The 12,100-nt window shown below is 45.5% G+C and overlaps 1 protein-coding gene across 1 annotated transcript in view; it reads left to right on the top strand.

Moving 5' to 3' along the window:
* gabarapl2 (GABA(A) receptor-associated protein like 2) overlaps positions 1 to 11,155 on the top strand; it is a 32,825-nt gene extending 21,670 nt beyond the window's left edge. The window contains exons 2-4 of the mRNA XM_068049219.1: positions 3,946 to 4,001; positions 7,137 to 7,309; positions 10,727 to 11,155. Of these exons, the coding sequence (XP_067905320.1) occupies positions 3,946 to 4,001; positions 7,137 to 7,309; positions 10,727 to 10,817 (320 nt within the window). The 3' untranslated portion in view covers positions 10,818 to 11,155. The remainder of the gene's footprint in view (positions 1 to 3,945; positions 4,002 to 7,136; positions 7,310 to 10,726) is intronic.
* The last annotated feature ends 945 nt before the right edge of the window (positions 11,156 to 12,100 follow it).

Here is a 12,100-nt window from a genome sequence, read left to right as displayed (position 1 = left end):
AAACAATAAAGGCATTAAAAATCTATTTTGCTATTAATCAAAGCAGCAACAAATGCACATTTTTGTGAAGAAGCTTTAAATGAGGAGACTAATTTATTCACTTACTTTCTCTTCACTGTGTTGGACACTAATTTAATGAGATACCTGGCATTATTTTGCTTGCACAAGTAGTCAATGTTTTCCCGCACACTTGGAGCAATGTGGCGTATTCTGGTCAGATGTCCAACTGTCAGACTGATCTTGATCACCCTGTATCCACACCCCTCCTTTCTCTCTCTATCCCCCTCTTCTCTCTCTCTATCCCCCTCTTCTCTCTCTCTATCCCCCTCTTCTCTCTCTCTATCCCCCCAGTCCTTCCTCTCCCTGTCCCCCCAGTCCTTCCTCTCCCTGTCCCCCCAGTCCTTCCTCTCCCTGTCCCCCCAGTCCTTCCTCTCCCTGGCCCCCCAGTCCTTCCTCTCTCTGGCCCCCCAGTCCTTCCTCTCTCTGTCCCCCCAGTCCTTCCTCTCTCTGGCCCCCCAGTCCTTCCTCTCTCTGGCCCCCCAGTCCTTCCTCTCTCTGGCCCCCCAGTCCTTCCTCTCTCTGGCCCCCCAGTCCTTCCTCTCTCTGGCCCCCCAGTCCTTCCTCTCTCTGGCCCCCCAGTCCTTCCTCTCTCTGGCCCCCCAGTCCTTCCTCTCTCTGGCCCCCCAGTCCTTCCTCTCTCTGGCCCCCCAGTCCTTCCTCTCTCTGGCCCCCCAGTCCTTCCTCTCTCTGGCCCCCCAGTCCTTCCTCTCTCTGGCCCCCCCGTCCTTCCTCTCTCTGGCCCCCCCGTCCTTCCTCTCTCTGGCCCCCCCGTCCTTCCTCTCTCTGTCCCCCCCCGTCCTTCCTCTCTCTGTCCCCCCCCCCGTCCTTCCTCTCTCTGTCCCCCCCCCCGTCCTTCCTCTCTCTGTCCCCCCCCCGTCCTTCCTCTCTCTGTCCCCCCCCCCGTCCTTCGTCTCTCTGTCCCCCCCCCTGTCCTTCGTCTCTCTGTCCCCCCCCCGTCCTTCCTCTCTCTGTCCCCCCCCCGTCCTTCCTCTCTCTGTCCCCCCCCCGTCCTTCCTCTCTCTGTCCCCCCCCCCGTCCTTCCTCTCTCTGTCCCCCCCCCCGTCCTTCCTCTCTCTGTCCCCCCCCCCGTCCTTCCTCTCTCTGTCCCCCCCCCCGTCCTTCCTCTCTCTGTCCCCCCCCCCGTCCTTCCTCTCTCTGTCCCCCCCCCGTCCTTCCTCTCTCTGTCCCCCCCCCCGTCCTTCCTCTCTCTGTCCCCCCCCCGTCCTTCCTCTCTCTGTCCCCCCCCCCCCGTCCTTCCTCTCTCTGTCCCCCCCCGTCCTTCCTCTCTCTGTCCCCCCCCGTCCTTCCTCTCTCTGTCCCCCCCCCCGTCCTTCCTCTCTCTGTCCCCCCCCCCCGTCCTTCCTCTCTCTGTCCCCCCCCCCGTCCTTCCTCTCTCTGTCCCCCCCCCCCCGTCCTTCCTCTCTCTGTCCCCCCCCCCCCGTCCTTCGTCTCTCTGTCCCCCCCCCCCCGTCCTTCGTCTCTCTGTCCCCCCCCGTCCTTCGTCTCTCTGTCCCCCCCCGTCCTTCCTCTCTCTGTCCCCCCCCCCCGTCCTTCCTCTCTCTGTCCCTCCCCCCGTCCTTCCTCTCTCTGTCCCCCCCCCCGTCCTTCCTCTCTCTGTCCCCCCCCCCGTCCTTCCTCTCTCTGTCCCCCCCCCCCCCGTCCTTCCTCTCTCTGTCCCCCCCCCCGTCCTTCCTCTCTCTGTCCCCCCCCCGTCCTTCCTCTCTCTGTCCCCTCCCCCCCCCCGTCCTTCCTCTCTCTGTCCCCCCCCCCCCCCCCCCGTCCTTCCTCTCTCTGTCCCCCCCCCCGTCCTTCCTCTCTCTGTCCCCCCCCCCGTCCTTCCTCTCTCTGTCCCCCCCCCGTCCTTCCTCTCTCTGTCCCCCCCCCCCCGTCCTTCCTCTCTCTGTCCCCCCCCGTCCTTCCTCTCTCTGTCCCCCCCCGTCCTTCCTCTCTCTGTCCCCCCCCGTCCTTCCTCTCTCTGTCCCCCCCCGTCCTTCCTCTCTCTGTCCCCCCCCGTCCTTCCTCTCTCTGTCCCCCCCCGTCCTTCCTCTCTCTGCCCCCCCCCCCGTCCTTCCTCTCTCTGTCCACCCCCCGTCCTTCCTCTCTCTGTCCCCCCCCCGTCCTTCCTCTCTCTGTCCCCCCCCCCCGTCCTTCCTCTCTCTGTCCCCCCCCCGTCCTTCCTCTCTCTGTCCCCCCCCCGTCCTTCCTCTCTCTGTCCCCCCCCCCGGTCCTTCCTCTCTCTGTTCCCCCCCCCCCGTCCTTCCTCTCTCTGTCCCCCCCCCGTCCTTCCTCTCTCTGTCCCCCCCCCGTCCTTCCTCTCTCTGTCCCCCCCCCGTCCTTCCTCTCTCTGTCCCCCCCCCGTCCTTCCTCTCTCTGTCCCCCCCCCGTCCTTCCTCTCTCTGTCCCCCCCCCCGTCCTTCCTCTCTCTGTCCCCCCCCCGTCCTTCCTCTCTCTGTCCCCCCCCCCCGTCCTTCCTCTCTCTGTCCCCCCCCCCGTCCTTCCTCTCTCTGTCCCCCCCCCGTCCTTCCTCTCTCTGTCCCCCCCCCCGGTCCTTCCTCTCTCTGTTCCCCCCCCCCCGTCCTTCCTCTCTCTGTCCCCCCCCCCCGTCCTTCCTCTCTCTGTCCCCCCCCCCGTCCTTCCTCTCTCTGTCCCCCCCCCGTCCTTCCTCTCTCTGTCCCCCCCCCGTCCTTCCTCTCTCTGTCCCCCCCCCGTCCTTCCTCTCTCTGTCCCCCCCCCGTCCTTCCTCTCTCTGTCCCCCCCCCGTCCTTCCTCTCTCTGTCCCCCCCCCGTCCTTCCTCTCTCTGTCCCCCCCCCCCGTCCTTCCTCTCTCTGTCCCCCCCCCGTCCTTCCTCTCTCTGTCCCCCCCCCCCGTCCTTCCTCTCTCTGTCCCCCCCCCCCGTCCTTCCTCTCTCTGTCCCCCCCCCGTCCTTCCTCTCTCTGCCCCCCACCCCCGTCCTTCCTCTCCTTTCTCTCTCTCTCATGCAGGTACTTCATAAGAGTTGTGCTGCTTAGACACTTAGTCACATTTGTGTACTTAAGTTTTTATGGTTGACAACTTTGAGCAGGTTATCATGAATTTAAAGGTCATTGTACCATCAGAACCACTGTGTCAATGACACCAAGGTGTAGGCATGCATTCTTTCACTCAAAGTACTAGTATAATTTAGCATCATGAGTAACATTTGTCATTTACAGTTTATTGCTTTCAAAGAAAAATTGAACCATCAGTGCCCCTCTCAGTTCATTTGGAATTTATTGAGAGAAACAAATTATAACTAATCACTAGTTATCTAAAATATATTCTTATTTGTCTATCCTTCCACAATGAGCTAATGAAAGAGGGAGGTCATATGTAAACATTTTCTTAAGTGTGGATATGTTTGAGCAAATATTCTCCACCTCTCCACCCCGTGCGCTAAGACAGCCGGTAAGCAAATAATACCTAGGCCTCCGTTGATGACGCTAGGGTAAACACAGTAAATCTGCGCCACATGAATACAAAGGTCCCAGGTTCAAACCCCATTCTGGGTTGACTTAGCTCCTGTTATTTAGGGGAGCAGTAGGAATGATTATGGCATTCCTGGATTAGAGAAAGGAATATTGGGCTGGCTCTCCGCTGTTGATCACTATTAAGCAACTCCAGCTGGAAGATCACATGGATGTCTGGCTTAGATGTCACCCACAGAAAAATGGCCTGTTGTGGGTCACACTTGAATAGTTGTGACTCGGACAAGGTACTGGAGGTCAGCAGCCGTATGTGGTATCTTAAACCAACAAGGGAGTCAGCAGTATCAGGGAGGAGGTGAGAAAAATGTGTGAGGAAAAAATGTATATTGTTAAATATGTATAGTAAATTTCTTTCTATTAATACTGACCTTTACTTTACAGAACATAGGTGTATCGAATCTGCCAAAATTAGAGCAAAATATCCAGACAGAGTACCAGTGAGTATCATTCCAGTAAAATGGTATAAAAAGAGCTTGATGAGAATTCTTTTCGCATCCTGTTTTGACAAAAGAAAAAGAGAAATCATTTAAACTTATTCTCTTACAAAAACACTTTCTAACATTCAAATAGTCCTCCTATATTTTGTATACTTGACAACAGTCATAGAGTTATTTACAGCACAGAAGAAGGCCATTCAGCCCATCAAGTCCATGCCGGCCTCTCCATGGAGCTATCCAATCAGTCCCACTCCCCGGCTTGATCCCTATAGCCCTGCAAGTCTATTTTTCTCAGATGGCGATCCAACTTCCTCTTGAAGTTATTGATCGAGAGTTCCAGGTCATTACCACCTGCTGCATTTAAAAAAAAGTGCTTCCTCATATTCCCCCTGTATCTTTTGCCCAAAATTTTCAATCTGTGTCCTCTAGTCCTTGTACCATTTGTCAATGGGAACAGTTTTGCCTTGTCTAACTTATCTACCCCCTTCATAATCATGTACAGTTCTATTAAATCTCCTTTCAATCTCCTTTGTTCTAAGGAGAATAAACCCAATTTTTCCAGATTAACCTTGTAACTAAAATCCTCTAGCCCTGGAACCATTCTGGTAAATCTCCTCTGTACCCTCTCAAGGGTCCTCACATCATTCCGAAAGAGTGGTGACCAGAACTGGGTGCAATACGCCAGCTGGGGCCTAACCAGAGCTTTATAAACGTCCAGCATAGCTTCCCTGCTTTTGTGCTCAATGCCTCTATTTATAAAGCCCAAGATTCCATATGCTTTACTAACCACTCTCTCAATATGACCTGCCACCTTCAAAGATGGATGCACATGCACTCCCAGGTCCCTCTGTTCCTGCACACTCTTTAGAACTGTGCCATTAAGTATATATTGCCACTCCCTATTTCTTCTGCCAAAATGCATCACCTCACACTTGTCAGTATTAGGTTCCATCTGCCACCTGTCTGCGCATTCTGCTAACTTATCTATGTTCTGTTGCAAGCAGTTCATATCATCCTCACTATTTGACTCACCTCCAAGTTTGGTGTCACCAGTAAATCTTGAGATTCTACTCTGTATTTCAGGATCTAAGTCATTTACATATAACAAAGCAATGATCCCAGTACTGAACCTTGGGGAACAGCACTGTCTGCCATCTTCCAGTCTGAAAAGCAACCATTTACTACGACTCGCTGTTTTCTGTCCTTCAGCCATTTTTTAAAAATCCAATTGGACACTGACCCTCTTATTCCATGAGCCTTAATTTTGTTAATCAGCCATTTATATGGTACCTTATCATATGCTTTCTTCAAACCCATATAAACAACATCCACTGCATTCCTTTCACCAGCCTTCTCTGATACCTCATCAAAAATTTCAATTAGATTAGCCTTTTACAAATCCATGTTGGTTATCCTTAATTAACTCAAACCTCTCCAAGTGTTCATTGATATTTTCCCTGCTTATTGTTTCTAAAACTTTACCCACCACTGATGTTAAACTAACTGGACTGTCGTTCCTAGGACTGACCTTACACCCTTTCTTTCTTGAATAAGGATGTCACGTTTGCCACTCTCCAATCCTCGGCACCTCCCCCATATCCAGGGAAGATTGAAAGATTATGACAAGCCCTTCCACTATCTCCATTCCCACTTCCTTTAACAACCTGGGATGCAAACCATCCGGACAAGGTGACTTATCAACCCTAAGCATAGCCGACCTTTGTAGTCCCTCCCCACTGTCGATTTTTATCCTATCCGTTGCCTCTACTGTCTCTGCTTCTACAGATATTTTGTCAGCCTCCATTTCCTTAGTGAACACTGATATAAAAGTGCTCATTAAGTATATTAGCCTTGCCCTGTGCCTCTAAGCATATATTTCCCTCTCTGTCCCTGTAGATCGTGGTCAAAGCTTCAAATAGCTACACAAACAGTAGCAAGAATAAATAATAGTTTTTAAAAGGAAAATGGATAGATATTTGGAAAAGACAAATTTAAAATGTTTATATGGAAAGAACGTGGAATGGTATAGTTATAGTTGGCTGAATGGCCTACTTCAATTAAATCTGTATAAAATCATTGCGTTTTACAGAAGTCACTTATTTGGAACGCATTTAATGCTTCAAACTGGCATTTCTTTAGCTCAAACTTTAAAAAATCTCAACCAATTACAGTAGAAGTTTAAATTGGTAGAATTTAAAGAGCAGTGGGTTGGGTTTACAACAAGCAGGCTATGCACTTGGATCCAGGCTAAGGTTGTGACAGGTGTGGATTAAGAAGGAAATAATTGCAGTGTTCTTCATAGGTCTGGGTTACTAGGAAAATTAATTGATTGATGAAGAAAAGGACTTTTAACTTGTATATTTTGTAATATTATCTGATTTACTATGCACTAGCTAACAAGTGGGGCATTTACATGTAAACACATATAGAACATACATTATGACTTTTTTAATGACAGGAAATAGGGATATGTGTACACTTTTGACAATTATTACATATATGAGCACATGGTTTTTTTTTAAAGTATGTCAGAATTGTATTGCGTAAACTCACTCAAGTTAACCCTTTTGATATTTTATGATAACTTTTAGAATGTGTACATGGTTTTAACAATTAGCCATAAAAAATTTCAGTAATTCTGAAACTAGAATTAAAAGAGGACGTTGAGGACTTCTGCGTTCTCAGGTTCTATTAAAGCAGTAAGAATGTCTAGGAGTAAGTTTTGTGATCATTAAGTATCTGCCCAACGTTTGTTACAATTAAAAATAGAGAATGCTGGAAGCACCTGGCAGGCCAGGCAACATCTGTGGAGAGAGGAAGGCATGGTTAACATTTCAAGTAAAAGACACCTCTTTTGTCTCAAGTTATGTTATAGTGCTTTAAATGAGCTAGTTACAGCACTATATATGGAGATTTTCTACGAGTGCCTGTAGTCACTCATTTCACAAGATCAGAAACACTGAAAAGTAGGGCGTGCAGTCCCTTGTGGTGTGCCTGCCACATGATATGACAATCCGTATTTGTGACATATTTGTAAAATATTTGTCAATTGGAGGTATCTGCAAAACATTTGTAAAATCTATTCAAAATGTCAAGATATTAAATTTATTTGTAATTGTTTTGTGGTTTCAATAGGTGATAGTGGAGAAGGTATCTGGCTCACAGATAGTGGATATAGACAAAAGAAAGTACCTGGTGCCCTCTGATATCACAGTGGCACAGTTCATGTGGATTATTAGGAAACGGATCCAGCTGCCATCTGAGAAAGCGATCTTCCTTTTTGTAGATAAGACAGTCCCTCAATCCAGGTCAGTGGTTTAATAACTTGCAATTGGCTTATTTAGCCAAGTTTTCGAGATATAAATCTGCACTGATGTTGTAAATGACAAACTTCACATGCAGTGAAGTAAATATTAAAATAACTTTCATTAAAGTGGGAAATGGAATATTTAAAATGGGATTATTCTTGGTATAAAGCAGATGGCTTCAATTTTTGATTAACTTTTGATTCATGGAACTATAAGTTATGTTTCCAGCTGTGAATATGGTTTTATAGCTGTTGCATCATTATGGCAGTTAAACAGTGAAGTGAGGGTTATGATTACGATTAATGGAACAAATAAAATTTAAAGCACAGAAGGGGACCATTCGTCCCTCCTCATGTTTCTCTTTGTTACAGTTCTCTCCATTTATTCCTTTATTCTTAATATCTATAACCATTGGACATTCTTGTCTATTGGCTTCATGTTGCCTTCTGACTGCCAGAAATTTTTACTTACTTAATGAACAACAATAGAATGTCCAGATAATGAGGATAACCTTCATAATTGATTTGGGATTTCTTGCATTTAGTTGTTGTTCCAGTTTCATCGAAGTAAACAATGTTAACTCTGATTTAGTTGCTCCACTTTTAACAGTACCAATCACACAATTGTTACAGCATAGAAGGAGGCCCTTCGGCCTGTCGTGTCTGCGCTGGCTCTCCGAAGGAGCAATTTGCCAAGTGTCACTCACCTCCTCCCTGTAGCACTGCACAATCGGAGAATAAACGTGCCGGTATTGTGGATAGCACATTTCTATTGCTTCCTCCCAAGTGGAAATGGCAAATATATTAAGAACAGCATATGCACAGCAGCAAATGGGTTATGATATGCTTCTTTGAAATTACTGAACAATTAGAGCACTATTCACCATCCCCCATGTGGTGATGTGTTCTATGGGCATTGTTAAATTTGGGTTTAGCATCATTTCAGAACAGTGTATGTATTTAGATCATATTCCATGTGTTTAATACATTCAGTTTCACTGTTGTGAAATATTCCTGTTACTCATTGACATTAAGATTTCCACAATCATTGATATCATCTATTTTTCACTAAAAGAGTAAAAATTACAAAAGCATTGCAAAGCTTCTTCCCTTTTACATATTTACATTGTCGTGTCCCAGAAAGGTGTAATATTTTTTAATGTGGGTGATATCAGCATTTATTATTCATCCCTAATTTTCTTGAGGATATTGAGTCAACCAATTGTGTGGGACTCGGGTCACTTGAAAACCAGTTTGGGGCAGCAGGTTCCTTTTCTGGAAGAACGTTAATGACCTAGTTGAGTTTTTACAAAAATCTATTGGCTTTCAATGGCATTTTTTTTCTGGTGCCTGCCCACCATTTACCAGCCTTATTGAATTCAGTTTTACAACTTGCTGTGGTGGGATTTTAACTCGTGCCCTTGGGTTGTTAGTCTAGTCCCATAACCACCAAGGTTCTGTACCCTTGCTGGAAATATGTGTGTCACAATTGGAGATTTTCTTCCACAGAAAAGATTGGAAAAAAGTGTTACTGTTGTGCTTTTAAAAAGCATTGTGTATCCAGATAAGTTGGTTTTTAAAAAAAGGCTGAGGTGACGTGATTTTTTAAGATGCTGTTGAGTTGGCTGTGAAGTTGTTTTCTCATAGACTGTAAATAATCATCTCATTAACCTATCTTGGCAATTAACAAACACTTCACATCCATTGTGTTACAAGGTACTTGAAACCATCTTGTGTAAATTTGGTGAAACATCCCACTGGGTTAATATGGCATGTTCTTAATCTGTATTATTGCACAAAGATGAGTTATCCAGATAGAATTAACTCCAGTCATAACAGCTGTTGTGTATATTCATTTGCTTGAAATAAAGCACCTTAAAGATTCAAATGTGGCCTCATCTCACCAAGTGCTAGTTCAGTGTGCAATTGAAGAAGCACACATGCAAAAGATGCCAGATCTCCAGTGCAGACCATAAGGGGATAGCATTGTTACATCTGTGGGTTATGCTATTGTAAGATAGATTTTAGGGCAATGTGAGTTAACTCCCATAAAAGTAAGATGCTCTTAATGCTTACAGAAACAACTGAAGCCACTGAAGTTTCAAAGGTATCTACAGCAGATCTGACTCGGTAATGGTGGTAAATTCCCTACATGATTAGTTCCCTTTCTCAGGCAGACCACTGGAGAAAGTCACTAAATCAATTGTCGTCATACTGTGGTGAACCACTTCTCAATCTGTACCTATCAGTGTGTCACTGAGCCTCGATCCACAGCCCATCAGCTCTGGAATTCTGCTGGAGCTGAGATACATAATATAAAGGGACAGATAGATATTGGGAATGTGGCCTTTGGGGAAAAAAAATTGTCAAGAAACCCTGCAGTAAACCAAGATGATGTGCTTTATTAGACATAGGTAGGTTGTTTTGCTCATGTTCACCTATTAACAGCATAGATAAATGCCTGGGAATAGATAACTTTGAGGTGCACTCATTCTGAAAATGTGAAGAGACATGGAGGTAGATTTTAATGTTCACTACCAGCTGGAAAATTGGTGGTAGTGGATTGTACTCCCTTTATACACCCTGTCCGAATATCTTTGCACAGGAAGGTGCAGCGGGTTAATTAATGGTCGGCCGTAATGCTATGTTGACTTTACTGCTTGGTGTGAAAGTTAACCCATGGAGATTTTAACGATAGAGTGGATATGAATAAAATAAATACCTAGTCCATTTGACTCTGAGCTAAGCCGCACATCCTATCCATCACCAAGAGTGTTTACGTCCAACTTAGTCGCATTGTTTGCCTCCACACATACCTCAGCCTCTCTGCTTCGAGAACTCTGATATATGGCTTTGTCACCTCCAGTATTTACAGCTCTAGCTCTTTCCTTCCTTGCCTCCCAATCTCTATCTTCCATAATCTCCAATGCTGCTACACCTATATTATCCAGCATTAAATTATACTTGCTAGGATCTCCCCCAGCCTCCCCATTCTCGCTGACCTGCAATCGTATCCTGTTCCATAATGCTGGTATTTATCTATAAATTCCTCCATGAATTTTCTCCATCCTATCTCTGTATCCTCCTCCAGCTCTATGTTCCCTTCCCATATATTCAGTTCCTCTTCTTTTGACCTTCTGTACACCCCCACCTCCCTTACTCCCACCTTTGGTGGCAGAAATTTGCAAGTCCCTCTGTAAACCTCTCTCCCTTTTTAATAAACAAAAAACCTCTCTCTTTTCTTGAAGTATGTTTTCCTGATGTCTGTTTGTGAGGCACCTTAGGATATTTCTTTATATTAAAGGAACTATATAGTTTACTTCATTTCCCACATTGATAGTTCAGCAGCTCTAATAACCTTCAAAATTTAAAAGAACACTGCTTTACTATTATGCTCACTGTTTGTTTCTTGTTATAGTTTGACCATGGGCCAACTGTATGAGAAGGAAAAAGATGAAGATGGATTTTTGTATGTGGCTTATAGTGGAGAAAATACATTTGGCTTCTAAATGAATGTGCTTCAGCTCACAGCCACAGTTAATGCTCACCAATGGAAAGCCTCCTTGTACTGTAGATACACTATCTTTTTGGAATATGATCTTGTGTGGAACATTAATCATTATGAATGCATTTATTACTTGTTTCACGCTATATTCAGTTTATTGTGTTTAAATTAAATTATATAAACAGATTAGTTTTCTTTGTTGCAGCTCAGTATTGTAACATGCCTGCTGTTTTGAGATTTTTAATTAGTTGAGACCCATATTTAAGAGAAATTGTGTAAATATTGAATGATAAGGTGGCTGGAACAACCTAACCAACAATAAAAGACATTAGAATTTAGAAATCGGTGTTCTTTTAAATTGTGGCCTTATTTTCTTTATTTGGGACATTTAAATAATATATTAGATATCTAAAATGTCTTACTCTGTCAATAAAAAAGGAAGAGAAAACCTACATTATCTTAAATGCACAGTAATGATTATTCAGTGATGCTGTGGTAGGTTACAACAGTGTAAAGATACTGGGTGAGGAAAAGGAGATTGGATTCCACTCCACTGGATTAATACATTGCCCCTTCTTTCAGCTTCATATCCAGTTCATATTCATTGGATGGAAGTGTCTTATCCTTGCTGACTGTAATCATATTATGTGAAATGTGATTTCAGTTAATAGTGGGTATAGACCGAGAACACAAAACTACCCCAGTTCAGCAGAAATTGGCAGTCTTCTTCAGAAAGCACGTAGGGATGGCTGGTGTGAGAAATGGTAAAAACCACATTGGTGCAATAAGGGATACTGGTCTGAGATTAAAGAACATTGTTGTGGCAAAATAAAGGGAACATTTCTCTGCATCTGGCCATGTCATACCTGACCTGCGAATGGTAGATGCTGACAGTAAGGCCTGGATTTTAACTTAGGGGGTGGTAGGAGAGGGAAGAGTCAGGATTGCCTAAGTACTGTGCAATTTTAACTACATGGTGTGCACGTGATGCCAGTAATGGTTTTCTGCCTGGAAGCCAGCCTGACGACAGGCTTGGCCCTCAGTCAGACAGGGAACAGATTGGTGGAGGCCACGGGACAATGTAGGTACGTGTGCCAGTGTGTTGGGGGTGGGGGGCAAGTGGGTTTTGATCCTGGGATGGAGGGTCAATCAGGGGTGGGTGGGCGATCTCAGCCAAAAGTCAGGAGCGCTGCCATTCCTGGAGTTGGGGGGAGGTCAGATGCCTTAGTAAAGGGGAAGGAATCCTGGGACACAAGCAAAATATTGCAGATGCTGGAAATTTAAAAC

This window comes from Heterodontus francisci, chromosome 17 (assembly GCF_036365525.1).
Source record: "Heterodontus francisci isolate sHetFra1 chromosome 17, sHetFra1.hap1, whole genome shotgun sequence".
In the NCBI taxonomy this organism is placed as follows: domain Eukaryota; kingdom Metazoa; phylum Chordata; class Chondrichthyes; order Heterodontiformes; family Heterodontidae; genus Heterodontus; species Heterodontus francisci.
This window is presented reverse-complemented; position numbering and strand designations above follow the sequence as displayed.